This window comes from Lepus europaeus, chromosome 8 (genome assembly GCF_033115175.1).
Source record: "Lepus europaeus isolate LE1 chromosome 8, mLepTim1.pri, whole genome shotgun sequence".
Taxonomy (NCBI): Eukaryota; Metazoa; Chordata; class Mammalia; order Lagomorpha; family Leporidae; genus Lepus; species Lepus europaeus.
In genome coordinates, this window is record NC_084834.1 from 124,123,867 (window position 1) to 124,143,885 (window position 20,019).

The 20,019-nt window shown below is 56.0% G+C and overlaps 1 protein-coding gene across 1 annotated transcript; it reads left to right on the top strand.

The window, feature by feature from the left end:
• Window positions 1–959: 959 nt before the first annotated feature.
• XKR5 (XK related 5) lies at window positions 960–19,631 on the top strand. The gene is made up of 7 exons (XM_062199310.1): window positions 960–1,017; window positions 3,096–3,279; window positions 6,222–6,406; window positions 7,175–7,384; window positions 9,063–9,232; window positions 13,929–14,040; window positions 17,738–19,631. Exons 1-7 carry the CDS (start codon window positions 960–962, stop codon window positions 18,844–18,846), a joined length of 2,028 nt encoding a protein of 675 aa, XP_062055294.1. The 3' UTR covers window positions 18,847–19,631.
• Window positions 19,632–20,019: the final 388 nt, after the last annotated feature.

A 20,019-nucleotide genomic window follows, 5' to 3' on the forward strand; every position in this document is an offset into this window, starting at 1 on the left:
ACCGTTTCATATAAACACATCTGGAAAATGAAATTAAAAGGCAAATTTATTTTGGTGGAAAAAAAAAAAAACTGCGGAATTGTGGAATTGTGGCTAGCTTTCTCACAATACACAGTTCCATGAACCTGTTGAAGGCTGCTGGCTCAGATGTCCCAGGAGAAATTTTTTTTTTTCATTTATTTTATTTGAAAGGCAGGATTACAAAGGAGAGACAGTGAGGTCTTCCATCTGCTGTTTCACTCCCCAAATGGCTGCAAGGGGTCCCGGCCAAAGCCAGGAGCCAGGAACTCCATCCGGGTCTCGCACGTGGCAGCAGGGGCCCAAACGCTTGGGCCATCTTCCGCTGCTTTTCCCAAGCCATGAGCAGAGAGAGCTGGGTAGGAAGTGGAGCAGCCGGGTCTCCATTCGGCACGCACATGGGATGCTCTGAGCCAATCCGCACAGTACCATCTTGATCAACCCTGGGGCACATTGGAACAAGTCTTTTTGGGGGGCACAGCCTGGGTGTGTTTGTGGGTACTGTGCACATCAAGATGCCCCTCAACATGGCCTGTGTTTTCAAGTCGCACAACTGTAGGATTTCGAAAAGGCCCTGTTGCCGAGTCTAACTCCAACTCCTCCCGTAAAGGCACCCTCTGAGTAGCGGTTAACAGGAGCCATCTACCCACCAGCAGCCCTAACCAGGAGCGCGCTCCCAGCCTCTCACACGTTGAGGAACAGCACAGAAGGAACTTCGCCACCCTTGAGCCGCCGGCCCGGGCTGGACTTTCCCCACTAGGAACCTGTCCCCACTGCCTCCCTCCCTCTCCCGCTAGCGTCTCCGAGTAAACCAGAACCAGGCGCACGCCTGCTGGTGCTGGGCGAAAAGCCTCCCACAGTCGGGTCTCCACCGGAAGCCTCCCCGGCTCGGGGCGGCGGGCAGGGGAAGGGGCGGGCGCAGGCGGCGGCGGGCGCGGAGGATGCATGCGGGGCTCCTGGGGCTCTCGGCCCTGCTGCAGGCGGCCGAGCAGAGCGCGCGTGAGTGCGGCGCAACTTGGGGCCAGGCGCGGGCCTTGGCTCACTCCCCACCCCCACGATCCCCACCCACCCGACCCCAGCGCCTGAGGCGCAATGCCGCCCCTTCCCCGCGCGGGCGGGCTGCTCCGGCTGCGCGCAGCGCCGCTGCACCGGGGCTCCCTAGCCCTATCCTGGCGGATGCTCGCGGATACGTGACTGCCCCTATCCACGCGGCTCTTCTACAGATGCATGGGACCCCCCCCCCAATGTATGCATGACTTCCCTCCCCCCCCATGGGCCCTCCCCCGCAAGATCTCAGCGGAGGACCCCCGCGGAGTGGGAGGGCGCGAATCCCGCCTTTTCCTGCCGCAAAAGTTCCGCAAGATGCAGCGCGCGCGGGCGTGGGGGCGTCCTCCGCGCCGCACATGGACGGGGAGGGACCTCAGGCAGAGTAGGGGATAGGACACGTCCGGACGCTGCCCGCTGGGGACCCCTAGGGCCGCGAGGAGCCCAGCCCCCGCCTGCCCAGGCGAGCAAGATGGCCACGCTTTTGTAACCGTCTCGGGCCGCCCATCGCCGGGCCGCTGCGCCGGGACAAAGTTCCCGGCGGAAGCCAGGAACGAGAGGCACTTAAGGAGGCTCCACCATCAAGATCCCCCGGGCTCAGCGCCGCCTCCCCAAGGCGCACAGTCTCAGGGACCCCAGCAGGCCCTGGCTCCCAGCTGTGGTTAGGACGCGCGCGGGAGGGTCCCTAAGCGCCTGCTGCGCCTGCGCGGGAAAAGCTGAAACAGACCCTGCGGGGCGGGGGCAGGCTGCGGGGCCCTGCCCCCTCGCCGAGGTGCCGGAGGGCCAGTTGTACCCCCAAGCAGCAGTTTGTGTGGGTCTGGCCACTTTCACCTTTAATATGGGAATGGCAACCCGAAACACTGTGTGTTGGTGCTCCTGGTACCGCCACCACCACATGGGCTGCAAGGAACCGCACCCCGCACCCCCTGACACGCTTGCATAGTGCTGCGCTCAACTCCTGAGCTCCCTGAGGGGCTAAGGGATGAGAGTGAGGGCTGACTGGGGCGTGAACTCTAGGTAGCTGGGCCTCTGGTTGGTCCCCAGCGCTCACAGGCCTCCCTCGGTTTGGTCAGGCCAGCTCCCAGGAGTCTGGGTCTGAGGGTGGACTGGGTGTGCCTTTGGGTTCCTGCAAAGTGCTCAGAACAGAGGCTGGCCCTGAGATGTTAGCTGTAGGGCAGTTTGGGTCTTGCTGATTCAGGATCTTGACTTAGATCCACCCTGCACAGCCCCTTGGTCTCCCGAGTTACTCTGTGCAGAGAAAGTGCAAGCTGAAGGAGAGACACTGCGCCTGATGAAGCCCACACCGAAGGCGTTAGGTCAGGGCCCAGCTTCACCACCATGGGGGTCTTGAGGAGGCCAGGAAGCAGCTGGAACAATAGTGGCACAGACCTGGCAGGGTGACTGTGGAGTGTGGACCCTGTCTCCACTGTGTCACTGCACCCTGCCATCGTGAAACAAAGCAGTCCCCAGAGAGGTCACGCTGCTTTTGGTGGCACAGACCAGGGCACCCCGTTGTCCAGAACCCAGCAGCTCCGACTTACAGACCAGACCCTGCAGGGCTCCCGGTGGGGGGGCTGTTGTGTTGGTTGGGTACTGTTTTGAGCTTTGCTTCATTTATGAGATGGCCAATCAAGGTGTGGCCACAGAGGAGACAGCAGCAAGGGGAAGCTCAAGCCAGAGCTTTTGCTGAGGTTTCTGGGGAAAGTGGGATGGGCCCATCTGAACAACTGTCACTGACTCTGGGCTACAGGGGCCCCCAAGTTCCCTGGTCCCTGGCCCTGGAAGGGCCAAGCAGAGGAATATCACCTGCTGGGGCCTGGGGCCAGAGAGTGTCTCTGGACTGGCTGGTTTGCATCAAGGACACACTGCAGAGGGCAGAACTGGCTGGCAAGGAGGGGCTGTCTCTTCCCAGCTACAGTGGTTTGTTAAGAGGTCAGCATATTGTAGTGTACAGAAAACCTAGGGATGTTCGCCATACAGTCTCCCTCCCTCTTCTGATAACCCACCCACCTCTCCTCTCCTCTCCCCTCCAGGGCTCTGCGCTGCCGTCTACTACCTCGTGACTGGACGGCTCCTGTGGGGCTGGCTGGCCCTGTCTGTCCTCCTGCCCGGCTTCTTGGCCCAGGGCCTGAGCTACCTGTGGCTTCGAGCAGACGGGCACCCCAGGCATCACTTGCTGCTGCTGCTGCACCTCCTGCAGCTCGGCATCTGGAAGCGGTAAGCAGCACCAGCCTCCTGTCACCCTGGGACACAGTCATCAGAGTGCATTTCCCAGGTCATGGGATTTTAGGGTTAAAAGGATGTTCAGAGCCCGCACGTCACCCCCTGCTTGACTCCGGCATCTGCTGGTCCAGCCAGAGCTTCTGGAGGGTCTCTGACGTCAGGGGCTCTTACTGGACACAGCTGTGACTTTGTGAAGATGGGAGAGCTCTCTCCGGTCTTCAGTCACCTTCCACTTGCTGTTGTTTCAATTTGGGGTCAGGCCTTTGGATCCATATAAAGCAACTTGTTTGAGGCAGCTTCAAGGAAACACCAGTTCCCTCAGTCCAGGCTGGTGGCATCGATGCAATGAACACAGACCAGACAGTGAGGCCTCCCTGGTGACACTGTCGCAGGAAGAAGTCATCTGGGAGCAAGGGCTACTTCTTTCCCATAAAAACCCATCGGAGGATGGGTGTGAGGCCCAGCGGGTGGCTTGTCTGAGGTCCCCAGGCCCCTGGATACAGAGAGTTGTCAGAAGAGAGGTAGCAGTGAATTTACACACACAGCACCTCTCAGCTCTCTGCTGCCCCCTAAGTCCGGGGGCTTGGAGGGAACTTTGGAAAGGGGGAAGTGAAGCCTTTGAGGCTGCTGTACTGCAGACACCCAGGGCTTGGGGGGGTGCTGCAGATGGGGCTGTCTGTTCCAGCATCTGTGCTTCAGGCTGCTCCCAGGACTCCCTCGGGGGGTACACGCACCCCACGTAGCTGCAGTGAGCCATGGCGGACGCCCGCCCCACCCGGGGCAGAAGCTCAGGTCAGAGGGAGAGGCTGCCTCAGAGAGGACATGGAGCAGCCACCTGAGCTGGGCGCAGCAGCGTCTCTGAAGGCGTACTTTGCAGCTCAGCCGTTTCAGGCACAGCTGGGCTTCTGTGTCCTCACAGTGACGCTCAGAAAGGGAGCCACTCTTGCTCCTGGGAGAAGGCAGCGGGCAGCGGCCTTTTTCTGGCAGTGAGCGCCTCCGCCGAGCACCAGCTGCCATTTTCATGCCCTTTCCTGCTCAGCCCAGCCCAGCAATAAAACCAGAAGGGCCATGGGTCTGTACTTGGCTTTGACCACACCATAGTCATAAAGTATGAGCCCTCAAGGGCAGACGGCCTATTGAAAGACTGAATCATAGTTATTGAGAGCTAAGTCAGTGTCACCTACTTGAGAGAGCTTCTGGAGTAACTGTCAGGTGCCTCTGCCTTCCGGGGGCTCCAGTCCCATCTAGTCCAGTGCCTCCACTGTAGGCAGGGAGTCCCCGAGACCTGAAGCTGTCGAAGTTCACACTGCCCTTGTCTTCCCGAGTGCTCTCAACAGCTTCTCCAGTGAAGCCATGATTTCCTGTCACATGTCAAAGACCTGGTATGGATAAGGGATATGAGATGTGAAAATTAGAAATTAGGAAAAAATACTGATCATGCACATCTATTCTCATTTTTCAAAAGTTAAAGTGACTAAACAATGTACACATAATTTAAAAGGACAAAAAAAAAAGAAGTGGGGAAAAGGGACACAATATTAGAACATAAGATACAGCCAGAACGTACGGTAACTAGATGTAACTGATAACAGCCAGGGCAAGCACAAGAAACCGGATGGTTTGCAATGTTTCTGAGATTGAAAAAAAAAACAAAACAGAAATGTCCTTCCTTGGAGGAGAGCTTTGAAAGAAAAGTAGAGTGCAGCAGTTCTTAGTTCTTACAAGGAAAACACTTCGTAGCAAATCCCAGCTTTGCAAATTGCAGTTCAGCAAACGTGCCTGTAGGAGGAGCCAAAACAATTGTTTCCCACAATCCTGACTTGCCTAGTAATGGATCGCTTTCGCTTCAAAATAAAATGCAGAATTTAACAGCTGGAAAACCAAACATAAACCCCCTTAAGTAAAGTTGCTTAGAAAAACTGAAAGGATTTAAAACACAGTATATTCTTTTTTTAATGTCACATAATATAAACTACATTACTGTTAAGTCTGACTGTTGAAGAGAATGCAATATTCACAACAACTTGTTTAAACAAAGACAGTTACTTTCTACTACTTAGGTTTCTTGTTTCTAGTCTAGTGCCGTATGTCACCAAAAGTTTTTTTTATCTAAGCCTGCAAATCTATCTGGAGATGGCATGAGATGTGCACATTTAAACACTGCCTGGGTGGACATACATAATACATGCATGTGCATACATATACATGTATTGTGCTCATTTCCACAAACACCGTACAATATACATACATATACAGGTGTACATGTGTGCTGCACATGGGCATAAGCACCACAGACATACAAACACTTGTGTGTGCACATATACATAAACTCTACACAAAGGCACTCACACACACACACATTCATCTCACACCCTGAACAGCATACATACTTCTGTCAAAATCCTTGGCCTGCAGTTCAGGGCCCTGATACACCTCACTGGGGCAGCTCATCCCACAACAGCTGCCTGGGTCTCCCACTGGCCACAAGGAGAACCCCAGTACTTCTTCCCCGTCTGGTCTCGGTGGCACACAGAGTTCTGCACTGTGAGCCTTCAGACAAGGCTTCTTCATCCTTGTGCCCTAAGAAGAGCCCACAGGGCACCTTGCAACGCACACCTGTTGAAGCAACCCACTCCCAGCCCGGGTCCAGGCAGCCTGCAAGCCTGGCTGTGCCGTCTGTCCCAGTTCCCTTGTCACACAGCAGCACTGGCTCAGGGAAAGCACCCCGTGTCCTGCCGCCCCCGTCGAGTCCTGGCTGGGGAAGATGTGCACCCCAAGATTCAGGCGCTTCCTTCACAACTGAAGTCCATGGCTTGGAGCCGGCCTCGCCAGGGCCTCCTGGCCACTCCAGCATGGACTCGGGGGTCTTTAGGTAGGCCTCCTAGTACAGGCCCTCGCCGTCTGGCTCTGTGTCATGGCACCTTGCTCTGCTGCAGGCACTGGGACACCGTGCAAGCTGCTCTGTCAGAGGAGGGGCAGACTGCCCGCCAGGGTGCGCTGTGGCTGCAGGAGGCTGACCTGGCCGCCCTCCGGCTCCTGGAGGCCCTGCTACAGACCGGGCCCCACCTGCTGCTGCAAGCATACATTTTCCTAGCCTTAGACTTCACAGGTCCCGTGCCAGGTGAGTAACTTTCATCAAAGGGGCCAGACTCTGACTTCCGTGGGGCGGGGAGGGGAACAGGAACCCTCCTGGCTAAGGTTTCCCCAGCGTGGGACCATCAGGGCCCCCAAGCTCAAGCCCAAGGTGTTTGGCGATGAGTTCACGGAGCCTTGGCATCCTTCCTGGGGCTTAAGTGCCAAAGTCAGCACGTGAGGTAGAAATTGTGCAGAGTCTAAATCTCCCCTAAAATACCCCCAGGAAGGCTGCTTGGGGGTAAGAGCCCTGCCTCTGTTTGCCATGTCTGCAGACTCCTCGTCCCTCTGCAGAGTGGCGGCAGGCACCCCTGCACTCCCCTGCCCTCCCTCTCTGTGCAGTGTGATGGCCTGGGTTTGGTTCTCTCCTTAAGCTTCCTTCACATGGGGCCAACAGCGGAGTGCACAAGGGCTGCAGCCATGCTCGGAGCCCTACAGGGTCTGCTGTCTCTAAACCAGGCTTGGGTAAGAGGGCTCAGGGGGCTAGGGGCCAGGATGCCTTCGCTAAAGGGCACGGAACAGAGCAGGCCTGTGCAGTGGGAATTCTGCCTGTGCTTCCTCTTCTCTTCCCGGGCGTGGCCATGTGTGTCTGTGCACAGAGTGCTGACAAGACCCACACTCAGGGTGCTTGGTGAGGGAGGCGCCTGCACAACCAGGTTTCCTTAAGGGACTGGACGTGGCCGGAACGCCATGAGTCAGTCCTCCCGTGCTGGTTGCCTGGGGACCTGAGGGATGGCTGTGTCTGCTTCCTTTCCAGGGGTGAGTGCCCTGCTTGCCTGGTCCTCGCTGTCCTGGGCCCTGGTGTCCTACACTCATCTCCTGGGTGCCATGAAGCTGCACCACTGGGCCATGCCGTGGACTGCCCTCTTCTGCCAGCAGCTGTGGCGGATGGGCATGCTGGGAGCCCGCATCCTCACGCTGGTTCTGTTCTGCAAAGCGTACGGTGCTTGGGTTTTGGTGGTTGGAGGTAAGGAGAGCTTAGATCTGCTTGTGCACTGCTGTATAACAAGACACCCCCCCCCAACTATATAACAGGACACCCCCTGTCCGCCCCAAAACAAGACACCCTGCTCCCCTGTGTAACAAGACCCCCTACATCTGAGGGCCTTCATGGCCACCAAGACAGGTCCTGGGTGCTGCCTGGGCTCTGCCCAGTTCTTGCTTGGGGGTCCGTGTGGTTGCAGAAGGGAAGCAGTGTCCAGACTCACAGGGAGGTGTGCGAGGGCTGCATGTACAGATAGCGTCTTCATGCTCATGACTTCTCGGGGCCTCTCACTTCGGCCAAGCCACCTGGACTCATCCTTGACAGCTGAGCTTTCCAAGAGAGAGGAAGTGGAAACAGCAGGCCCAGGGGAGGCATTTGACACAGCCATTGCTGGGGAGGCCACACCCGTCTCCGAGGGCCTGGTTCATGGCCCCACCTCTGATCCAGCTTCCTGTTAATGTGTACCCTGGGAAGGTGGCAGGTGCTAGCTCAGGTAGTCAGGCCCCTGCCACCCACATGGAGACCTAGATGGAGTTCCTAGCTCCTGGCTTCAGCCTGGCTTAGCCCCCACTCTTGGCAGGTAAACGGGGAGCTAAGTCCACATCACTTCTTCTGGTCAAAGGGGTCAAGGCCAGCCCAGACTCAGAGGCACAGAGGAATAGACTCCAGCACGCAGGGAGTGTCCAGGGCGGGAAGGAATGCGCGCTGGCTCTCCCAGCCAGCTCAGGGGCCTGAGGCCGCACAAAGGACTGCTGGGTCCTCGGCAGACTGTTTCTATAGCAAACTGTCACTGCAAGAGGGAGTCACAGGTCCCCACCTGTTCAGACCCCCTGCGAGTGTCACACAGCGCTGCTGTGTACGACCCATGCGCTCCGGGAGCACCCTCTTCCCTTTGGCTGAAGGATCTGACATCTCTGTTTCAACTACGACAGCTCCAAGCTCCCTCACCCCTCAGTGCAGCCCCACACAGGTGATGGCACGGAGACGCCTGGATGGGACCTTGGGTCCCTGCCAAGGAGCCCGGTCTCCTGCGGGGCATGAAGGAACCAAGCACGCTAGTTCTAGGAGAACTGGGGACATTGGGGAAAACCTGGCCCTGGGACCCTGCAAATGTTTAATTCTCTTAGTAGATGAAGAGAGAATTTTCTGGGATTTTTTTTCTGGGAAAAACTATGCTCCTAAAAAAAAAGAGATTAGCAATTTTTTATTCATTTGTTGTAAAACTCAGCTTGAACTCTAGAACATTATTATTCATCTTAAAACAGAACTAAAAATTACAGCAGGGCCACTTGAAGCTCTTTCCTTTGGGTGTGGGATTTTTTAGTTCCTGGAGTAATAATTTTAAAATAGTAGACAATTGGCTTTATTACTGCCTCTGTAATCACTTTCTGGAGCCAAAAGGGCATAAAAGCGTAACATCTGGTACGAGTCACTGACATCTCCACTGTGGCTCGAATACCCCTGGCAAGGACCAGGTGAGACCCCACAGGCGAAGATGAAGTATCCTGGTCTCTTTGGGTTCTGAGGTCACTGATTGGATGCTGAGTCAGCTGTGGTCTCATCAGAAAGGGTGCCCCCAGCCCTGGTGTCTGAGTCCTCCCCTCATTCCCTCCCCCGGCTCCCTGCTGGGCCCTGACCTCTGTGGCCGGCCCCTCTCCAGGTGCCCACTGGCTGGGGATGACGTTCTGGCTGGTGGCCCAGCAGAGTGACATCATCGACAGCACCTGCCACTGGAAGCTGTTCAACCTGCTCGTGGGCGCCGTGTACGTCTTCTGCTACCTCAACTTCTGGGACAGCCCTTCCAGGAACAGGATGGTCACGTTCTACATGGCAAGTGCGGTTCTAGTTTTCATGGTGTCTGCAGCATGTGGAGGGCTTGTGGGTGAGCATGCGTGCATGATGTGTGTGCTCATGTGCACATGTCTATGGAAGAAGGAGTAGCTTAGTTGTAGTAGAAATTCCCAAAGCAATTAGTTTTGAACAGAGATGAGACTCTGAAAATTAGTGGCCTGACATCCAGTTGCTGCCAGTCACTGTATATGGTGATGTCTTCCAGCTGTTAAATGCCACGGGAATGCCACTGTACCAGGCCGTCTACACCACGTCCTTGGTCATCAACTCAGTTTTTATCGTGTGCTCATTACCAAGTTCCAGGCAAGGGCCAAGCCAGTTGTGGGAAACATAAAGGTCGCCCAGTGCCTGTGTTCAGGTTGCTTCTAGTCCTGAAGAAGAGATTTCTGCCTCTTTTTGTTGTTTTTTTTTTTTTTTAAAGTCCCATTTGGTAGATAAGCATACACCTCAATAACCAAAACAGAAGACAGGCTACAGGAAGATAGATGACAGGAGAGGAGAAATGGGGCTCGTGGACACTCCCCAGCCTCATTTCCCATTGGGCTGGCCAGAGACACTTGTGCTGGAAGGTGCGAGTGGAGGCGGATGGCAACGGCACAGGACAGACAACAGAGCCAGGGGTTCTGGGCGTGGATTTGAGAGTCAGTCAGGCTGGCTCAGGCCCGTCGCAGTCGCCTGCTGACTCCGATCAAGATCTGAAACTCTCCTAACCTACTTATTGATCAGCACCTTGGGAATAAGTCCCCTGCCTCCTACTGTTCCCATGAAGATTAGGTGAGATCCACCCACCTTTTGGGGTCGCTGTGAAGTTCAAATATAGTGACAGGCATACATAGCTTGGCACACAATAATCAAGAATCAGTGGCCGATGTCCTGGGGAAAGACGCAGAGACTCGGGGAGGGGCAGGATGGAGAGTCAGGCAGTTGTAGGAGGCGGGGAGCAGCTGCTGTCTGGGAAGAGGTGAGCATCGTGGCCACGGAGCCAGGCAGACCTAACAGGACTTGCCAAGCCTCAGCTTCCACAACTGCGAACCAAGGGCAGTGATGCACATTTCATGCGGCAGGGCTGAGGAGGGGGCACGCTCGGAGTGGCAGGGCTTCTGCATGACCTGAAGGGGCAGACATCAACAAGGGAACACTCTGCAGGGAGGTACAAAGAGAGCCAGAAGTGAGATGAGGAAGAGACGCACAATAATGGCCCAGCTGGCTCTGGTCTCGCCGGCAGCCGGAGTCGGCCCGCTTGAAGAGCCAGGGACCAACTCTTCCCAGAGGGGCTCACGGGAGGCCTGGAGGGAGACTGGCTCCCTCCCACCCTCTGCCCTTGGCACGATCCCTATGTTGAGTTCACTTTCTCAGCAATGACCAAGGCTCCCCTGGGGAACTGACCACAGCTAGGCTGCTGCTCCCCTGGAGCGGGGACATTTCACCTCCAGGCCCCAGGGGAAGCACCGGGTTGGCCGTGGGCTCCAGACGGTGCTCAGAGAGCATGAATCACAGTGAGCAGGCTTGGATGAGTCCCCTCTCCACTGTGACTTGCTTGTGTGCCCTCACGGGGGTGGGGAGGATCCCAGGAGAGCCGGGGAGCTCCATGCGGGGGTGAAGACCACGTCCACATTCCAGCTCCTCTCCCCAGCACCCCCTCCACCCGACAGGCACTGCTGTCCCTGGTAGAGGCACCAGAGCTTTGTCCCCACAGAAAGTCCCTTCTTTCAGACACTGGGTTCTATCAGTAACAAAAGACTTAATATCTCTTCTGCTCTTTTTCTTCTTCCAAAAGCAAAAAAAGAAAGAAAGAAAAGGCTGGGAGTACATCAAAAGGTTTAACACTTCGCTTAAATCCTGGAAAACACATCCACAGCCCCACTGCAGTCCTTCTCTCACGTGTTCACTCAGCAAACGTGTGGAGCTTTTTGTATTTACAGTCCTGTGCAGCCTCCGTGTCTTCCCCGTTTTTGGGTTCAGACCTTGGGAATAACCGTGAAGCCATTAGTCAGAGCCAGTGTCAGCCATGGTTCTAAGCTCATTGGCCGTTAGTCAGAGCCAGTGTCAGCCATGGTTCTAAGCTCATTGCTAGATGAAGCCCATTGTGCAGGTGAGGAAACTGAGGCTTGTACACAAGACTCGGGCAACCTGCCAGTCAGATCCAGCTGGGATGATGCTATGATGGCCCTCAACTACCAGGCCACCGTGCCTGGCAGCGGCTCTGGGAGGGAGTTGGGGCCTGCAGTGCAGCCACTCCTCATATGGCCGGTTGCAGAGGTACCCAGCGCCTCCCAGAGCACGGTTTCCCAGGCCCCTCCTCAGAGACCCTGGCTCCACGGGCCTGAGCAGGGCCAGGAATCCGTGTTTCTGAGGCCTCTTAAGTAGTGCTGCTGAATGGCCCAGTTGGAAAGACAGGACCTGGATGCACCTCCCTCTGCCCAGGTGGAGGCTGGCCGGCCTCTGCTCTGCATGGCTCTGAGTATGAGAGGGCCTGGCTCCTTGCCTCTGCCCATCTGGGGGCTGCTTCCAGCTTCTTCCATGACCACAAATGGAATTAGACACCACAGGGTGAGCTGGTCAAGGCTCAGAAGCCATCAGGGCAGCCTTTGGGATCAGAGACTCGACATCACATGGGAACGAAGAGGCAGAGAAGGCAGAGCCAGGGCAGGGTAGGGTGGAGGGCTTTGCGAAGGGGATGTTGGAGCCAAGGGCTGAGGGGTGAGCGAGTTTTCCCAGGAAGAAGGCAGGCAGGGCTGGGGCATTCGGGCAGTGCTGCAGGAGCAGGGTCAGGGAATCTGGGGTCGGTGCAGGTGGCGGGAGGTGCACGGGTCTCCAGCAGTTACTGCTCAGGGAAGAGTTGGGTTTGAGTTCTGCAGAGGAGCCTGGTGTTTCAAAGGGACCCAGAGGCAGGGCCTGAGCAGTCAGGGAGGTGGAAATTTACAAAACATTGGGGACGTGGCTCACAGGAGCACCCTACCTGGGCCTGTTCTTTGGATACCAGAGCAGAGACAAACTTCCTATGCGGCTACGGCCTGGGACATGGACTCTGGTGCGAGCCAGGCCCCACCGGCTGGGGCAGGGGCTCTGCATCCTGGATCTCACAGAGACAGCGCTCAGTTCCATGGGAGGATGCTGTGGGTGGTAGAAGACTGACATTTTGAGGCACAGGGAGCTGTGCTAAGGGGCCCCGGGGGGATCTACCCGGCCATCACCAGGTTTGTGCTGACAAATTTTCCCAGCAGGAACCCCCTAGGGGCTGGAGCGGCCATGCCAGGGACTCTGCTGGTGCGTGTTCTCTTGGTGCGGGAGGTGGCTGGATCGTGGGTGCCAGGGTCTGCTGTTCTCGGCGGCCTCACTCAGAAGGAGACTCGGAGGAGGCTGAAGAGAGCCGGGCCACAGGGAGACTGTCCGTGGAGTGTCAGTTGGGGACAGTACGTTGGAAGGTGACCCTGAGGACGGAAATCAGAGCTAACCGATCAGCAGTGCTACCCGTGCTATCGGGGAGGGGACCCCAGAGTCCCGAGACCTGAGGGGCTGTTTGCAGGCACATGAGGAGTGACGGCCCACCTGTCAGGGGGAGCAGATCGCCGTGGCAACGGGGCAGCAGAGCAACTGCCCAGACAGCAAGCAAAACAGCCAGAACCAAGCCAAGACAGCAAAGAGGTGATAGGAATTTAAACCAGCGGTGCGGGCAGCTGTTGGGAGTGGGGCGAAGCAGCCCCAAGCTCTCCCTGCTGGGCAGTGGCACTTGGCTCTGAAATGCTGCCTACTGGGCCCAAAGAAGTGACGAGGGTGGGTGTTCTCGGGGTTACAAAGAAGAATCCTGAGGAGCTTGTCTTAGATCCTTCCCCTGTCTGAATTTTCGAGGATTGAAAGGAAGCTAGTGAGTTACCCGGCTGAGCCATCCACAGACCTTCAGCCTGGGGTATGGAACTCAGCTGGGCCACCTTACCGTGGCTGCAGGGCGGTTTTCTCAGTTTTCCAGGGGTTTCTCCGCAGCCAGGGGTTCTCACTTTCATGACGAGAGCCCAGCGCTGCTATAAAGCAGCTGTCAGGGGGCTCTGTCCCACAGTGAGATCTGGTGGGCTCCAGGCACCTTTGGGGCAGGCTCAGAAGAGCTTTGACATCGGGCCACTCAGGCATATTAAATGCACGTTTGACTCATAAGATTGTTAGCTTACAACGGGTTTATTGGGACGCAAACACACTTTAAGTCAAGCAGCCCCTGTATAACCTACAAATTACACTGTTCTTATTCATTTTAATAAAAAGTGTGCTTTCATATTTAAAATCGGAAACTGAAGTTAATAAGCCAACCAGGAAGGGAGCACAAGGCTGAGGAATGAGTTTAGCATTTTGGACCAGCGCCAGGCAGGCGCCGCAGCTGCCACCTGGTGGCCACAAGACAAATGGACTATTTGAAGGGAAACCGCTTAGGAGGTTGTCACGAGGGGCTCTGACTCCAGCTTACAGGGCTCAGTGGCCCTGCACACTCTGCAGACACATCCCTGACTGGAGGGACACAGCTGAAAATGAGTGATGGGGACTTCGCTTTCCAGTGCACACACAACTCAGGGCAGTTTAATGAGCCGACTCTCAGTGGCCCTGGGACAGAAGGGAACAGCGGGGAGCTCCAGAGCCTCCAGGCGTGCACCTGGCCAGGTGTGGTGGTGACCACCCCTTGCTCCCACAGGTGATGCTGCTGGAAAACACTGCCCTTTTGCTGCTAGCCACTAACTTTCTCCAGGAGGCATCACAGACCAGCCTGTGGACTGTAGCGGGGGCCTTGTCTGGATTTGTGACTGGTAAGACCCAGGGGTGCCTGCTTATCCACACCCCTTCCCTAAGCTGGTATTCTTGTTTCTTTTTCATTAAAATTTACTTATTTATTTGAAAGTCAGAGTTACAGAGAGAGAGGGAAAGACAGATAGGTCTTCCATCCACTGGTTCATTCCCCAGATGTTCACAACGGCCAGTGCTGGACCAGGCTGAAGCCAGGAGCTTCTTTCAGGTTTCCCACGAGGGTATCAGGGACCCAAACACCTGGGCCATATTCCTCTGCTTTTCCCAAGCCATTGGTAGGGATTTGGATCAGAAGTGGAGCAGCCAGGGTTGGAACAGGCACCCATATGGAATGCTGGCGTCACAGGTGGCGGCTTAACCTGCTACACCACAATACCAGCCCATGGATCCATCGTTTCTGACATGGGAGAGGCAGTGGCTCTGATTGTCCCAACAATGACTGAGCTGGGAAATCGCCCTTAGGCCAGTTTCCAAGGGGGGACAGAGCCCTGTGATGTCATGGAAGCCCATGTGAGTCTTGAATGCAGGAAAGGGAGGCACAGAGGAGGTTTAGTGACTCCAAGAAGACAGGACACTCAATAAGTGGTGGGGCTGGGATGCAACCCAGCTCCAGCGTGGGCACTGGCACAGTGCCAGCAGCCTGAGGGCATCATCGCGGCCCATGAACGAGCCGCCCAGGCACCGGTCAGCGCGAGCTCCGCGGGGGATTCCTCTGCTGTGCTGATGCTGACACTCTCCCCTCTCTCAGCAGGCTTCACCCATCGGCCTACCCCGGGGCCTGTCTTAGAACTGTCCAGCACGGTGCCTGGCACGTCCCACGCAGTCCTGTGCTTCTGAAACATGGTCCAGTGCAGAGGTCCCTGCTGGCACCACTCTCGGCCTGAGCTCCTGCTCTCGCCCCAGCGACCTTGCTCAGGTCACCCTCACTCTCAAGGTGGCTCACACAAGTGACTGAGGCTCACTTGGGACAGCCCGAGCCTCAGAGAAACGGGACGTGAGGCCTGCAGGGTCCTTTCTGCACTTGCAGCACCAGAGGTTGGCCTGGCCGGTGTGAGCAGCCGTGAGCAGGGAAGGGAATGACCTTGACACTGAGCATGTGGGGAGAAGAAGGTCCATGAATTGTGGCCTTCTGGGCTTCGAGCTCTGACCTCTCTGTATGAGATGTCCTGGGTCTTTGCCTTGTAGAGCTCCAGGTGACTGAGCAAAGGCCTCCTTTTCCAAATCAAACCTTTTCTTTGAGGTAGTCTCAGTTTTGCTTTGTTTTGTTTTCTAAGATTTATTATTTGAAAAGCAGAATTACAGAGAGGGAGGGAAAGACAGAGAGAGAGAGAGGTCTTCCATCTGCTGGCTCTCTCCCCAGATGGCTGCAACAAAACCCACAACTCCCTCTGGGTCTCCCATGTGGGTAGCAAAGTCCCAGGTACTTGGGCCATCCTCCACTGCTTTCCTAGGCACAATAGCAGGGAGCTGGATTGGAAGTGGAGCTCCTGGGACTCAAACCATTGCCCATATGGGATGCTGGTATCACAGGTGGCAGCTTAACCCGCTGTACCACAGCATCAGTGAGATAGCTGTAGTTTAAAGATACAGTAGAGAGTCCCTGTAGCCATCACCCCTTTCCCCAGTGGTACCAGCTTGTAAAACTAGGATGGCTACACAGCTTGGTGGTGTAACATGGTCAAGACTGGGAGAACTCTGCAACCACAGGGCTATACAGTGCCCACTTCCTCTCACCTGCGCCCCCAACACTTTCTCAACTCCCAGCCACCAATGCCTTCTCCGTCTCTGTAGTGCTGTCACCCTGAGAGTGCTGTGGAGGGGACCACTCCATCTGCAGCCCCTGGGGGCTGGGTATGCTCCCTCGGCAGCCATCCGGGTTATTCTGTGCATCCACAACTCCCTCCTTTCCAGGGCTGAGCTGTGTCTGTGGCACATCTGGATGGCCCCCCTTGGAACAGTCACTTGAGTAGCAGGGCGCTGAGTTCCAAGCTGTTTGTGCACACACAGGGCCCAGAGGAAGCTGAGGACCAGCTTCTATCGCCCAGCTCACGCTCGCCTGAGTGGGCCGGCTGTGCTGAAGGGGCTCTGCCAGCTGCGGGGCCTCACCTCTCTGTATGATACAGAGTTTTGGATTCATGGAAGGTACAGCAGAGACCTGGGAGCACAATGCTTAGGAAGGGAAAATGTCCTCAGACGGCCATGGGAGAGCTGAGCTTGCTGTTCCCTCACCTTCCAATAGGTGGAGCCGGCCGCAGCCCCCGTAGGAACCCTCCTCAGGCAGGTCCTGGGGAATGACAGTGCAAAGGAGAACGGGCTTCCTGTGTCATCCAAGCCCCTACCCTTCCTGGATTCCCTCGACCGTCAGCTACTGAGTACCCTCTGCATGCCGGCGGGGGCTGCATGTGACGATGACACGGCCTCTTGGGAAGTCTACTGCCACTGAATCAGTGCTGATCGGGGGCGTGGTTCATCTTTCCTGGGCTTGGCGGAGCTGTCTCACTGTCAGGGAGAGGTGACAGCATGTACAAATCATGTGGGCAGTGCCTGCTGTGAGGACCACCATGTCTCCAGTTCAAGCCCTGCCACTCACCAGCTGTCTGCTCCCCCCTCCCAGTCCTCATCCCCCACAGACACTGAGTGGGTCCCCGGGAGTGTCCTTTAGGCCCCGGCTGCCCTGTCCTGGCGCCCTCAGGCCTTCGCCCCGGCACTGATTTCAGGTCTTGTGCTGTTTATAACACGCACCCTGAATGCAGGCACTCGATTCAGGGCAACAGGAAACTGGAAATAACGTGGGAGGCTTACTGGAACGCTCTGCTAAAGAAATTATTGCAGCAGTCAACACTGCTGATCAAAATAAATTAAACTGACAACAATGCGATTAAGATGTTTATGCACAAAGGAAGTGTTGTTGTTGCTCATGGAAATTCCTTGATACAGGGTTTGGACACAGACCATTAACCTCTGCCTAGGTCCTGCTTGTTTTTAAGGATATTTCTTACCTCTCTGCATCCTCTGGCTTGGGAAGAACCCATCAATCAGAGTGTGGATGGTGAAATTCTGAGTATTTGGCCTAGAAGTATTTGAAAGTAGGATGAGCACTCCTCCCAGACGCCTCTCACACACGCGTGTACTCACACAGCCACATGCGCTCAGGTGAATATTCTTCCAGATGTCTCACACACACGTGTGCATTCACACCCACGTGCACTCACACAGCCATGTGCAGATGAACATCCTCCAGACATCTCACACACGCGTGCATGCAGATGAACGTTCCTCCAGACGTCTCACACACGTGTGCACACAACCATGTGCCAGTGAACGTTCCTTTCAGACATCTAACACATACACGTGCACTCACACAGCCATGTGCAATGAACGTTCCTCCAGACATCTCACACACGCGTGCACACAGATGAATGTCCCTCCAGACATCTCACACACGTGCACTCACATACACATGCACTGCACCCAGCTCAAGTACTCAGCTGGCGCAGCCTTCAAGGAAGCAGGCATAGGGTCACTGCAGCTGAGCTCTGTTATTTCATTTTCAGTTTAGAACTATTTGCAGCTGACAGAAGCTAGAACCTACTTAACTGCCCCTAAAATTCCCAGTTTCGCTGGAGCTCCAGGACTGACGTGTTGTTTGCGAAGCTTCAGAGCACACAGCCTTGAGCTCCTTTCTCTTCTTTTCTCCAGGCAGCGTCTCCTTGGTCATTTATTACAGCCTGCTGCATCCAAAGTCCACAGACGTCTGGCAGGGCTTCGTCAGGAAGTGCTGTGGTGTTGCAGGGGATGAGAAAGCAGAGAGACCATCTTCACCCCGCACTGCGGCCCTCGCTGGAGAGAGGTCGGGCCCGAGCCGAGGGGAGAGTTACGAGCTTAGAAGTCTGGAGGAGCCCCCCAGCCTGGAGACGGGCCCTCCAGAGGCTGGGCTGGGGGGCCAGATCTCTGGGGAGGACTCATTCCTCAGTCACCACCACTGGCTGCTGGTGAAGCTTGCCCTAAAAACAGGAAACGTGTCTAAGATCAACGCGGCCCTTGGAGATGACCGTCCTGGCTGCTTTTGTGCCCCTGCATGGGCATCGAGTCCACGCTGCAGCCTGCACGGGAGGCCCCTGGTCTCCCAGCCAGAGCTCCCATCGGCCATCCTCAACCCCTCAGCCATAGAGAATGGCCCCGAGCCTGAAGGTGTCCGGAAGGCAGAGGCTGGCCCCTGGGAAACCTCCAGTTACATCTCCTTTGCCAGTGATCCTCGGGATGCCATGCCTGGCCAGGGGAGGGAGGACAGCCCAACGGGGGGACCTGGGGCTGTTCCTGGGACACAGAGGAGGGATGCAGGTAGGCAGCCGGGACAGGAGAGCACCACAGTGTACTTCAGTGCCACCGCAGAGGGGATTGCGTCCTCACCCCAGGAAGGCAGCCCAGCAACTCCACAGACCTCCCATGCTGGGAGACAGGGGAAGAGCATCCCCCTGCAGCCGGCCTCGCGTCAGCCCACAGCTGGGCCCTTTGCCATCACCGTGGCCAACATCAGCCCCATCCTAGGTGTGGGCCCATGTGGAAGCTTCCGCCCCAGTGCCGCATCTGCTGGGAGAGCCCCCAGTAGCTCAGAGCGTGGGGAGCAGCAGGAGCCTGCAGGGGACCTAAGTCATCCTGCTGCTGTTGGCACACTCCAGTCACTGCCGAAGATGAACCTGAGGCCTGCCGATCAGCCCTGCTGCACATCCACCCCTAAGTCTGAGTCTGTGCAAAGGGACAGTGGCTGCAGGGCCAGGGTAAGGCACGAGACAAGCTTTTTCATCTGACCACAGTCCATGGGAAGAGCCGACAGGCCAGCCAGGCAAGCTAGTCATTGGGCATGGTGAGACGAGACATGCCACTGTTGACACCTGCGACTTGGACACACCCCTTCTTCGCTGGCTGTCCCTCTGCATACCTGGAGGTCGTGGGGCTAGGCGACTTCTACCATTCTAACTCAGTGTGGCCAGGGACAAAAGGCCTCCACTTCCCCATTCTATGTTTTTGCTTTGGCTTCTAGGAAACTCTAATGTAAAACCCAGGGTCCATTTTTTATACTGGATTCTTACTATAACCAGCTGTTCTTGACACCAAGAGGGCTATTAGGCTATTTTTTAAGTGTATTCTGTCTGCATTAGTTTATGAATCTCATGGTAAGTGCAAGCCGCTTCTGGAAGCAGTTGAAGACTACGCACATGACCAACAAAGGAACTGAAGGCACAGTGGTCGTTGTGAGGCTTTCCCACTCCCTGCAGAGCCTATATGACATTTCTTGTTAAACATGGGCCATCCCATGGTTCCTCTGTCAGTTCCCACTACTGCTTCACTCTCCAATTTCTTTATCTCCAAACTTGGCTCCCTCATCTGTTTGATGTGGAATACGGTCCATGGGGTTTTTGTTTGTTTTTGAAGTGATAGAGACAAAAAGAGATCTTCCATCTGCTGGTTCACGCACCCCAAATGGCTGCAACAGCCATAGCAGGACCAGGCCAAAGCCAGTAGCCTGGAGTTCCATCTGAGTCTCCCATGTGGGTGGCACAGGCCCACATACCCGGGGCATCTGCTGCTGCTTTCCCAGGTGCATTAGCAGGAAGCTGGATAGGAAGCAGTGCAGCCAGGACTCAAACCCGTGGTCCAAAATGGGATCCGGCAGTGCAGGCAGCAACTTATCTCACTGCAGCAGAACGCCAGCCCCCATCCATGGTTTAGGACCAGGCAACAAGAAGGGAGGCCAGCATGCCTTTCCCTGAGCTCGGTTTCTCTCCGGCTCTTCCCCGTCACGATGCTCTTCGTGGACAGGTTTCCCACACGTCAGGAAGGCTTCCTTCACAGCTGGCCAAGGAAGTGCAGTCACAAACCTTCGAGCAGAAAGGCACACACTGGAGCTGGGGGCTGGAGGTTTTTTGGGGTGGGTAGGTTTTATGTTCTCCAAACACCTCTGGGTTTGGGGATGGTTTTGG

What these genes read in the sequence shown, in the direction of transcription:
- XKR5 (XM_062199310.1), top strand. Translation starts at nt 960, where the DNA reads ATGCATGCGGGGCTCCTGGGGCTCTCGGCCCTGCTGCAGGCGGCCGAG. An exon ending in GGCGGCCGAGCAGAGCGCGC is followed by an intron (nt 1,018 to 3,095) that starts GTGAGTGCGGCG and finishes TCTCCCCTCCAG; the next exon opens with GGCTCTGCGCTGCCGTCTAC. An exon ending in CTTCACAGGTCCCGTGCCAG is followed by an intron (nt 6,407 to 7,174) that starts GTGAGTAACTTT and finishes CTTCCTTTCCAG; the next exon opens with GGGTGAGTGCCCTGCTTGCC.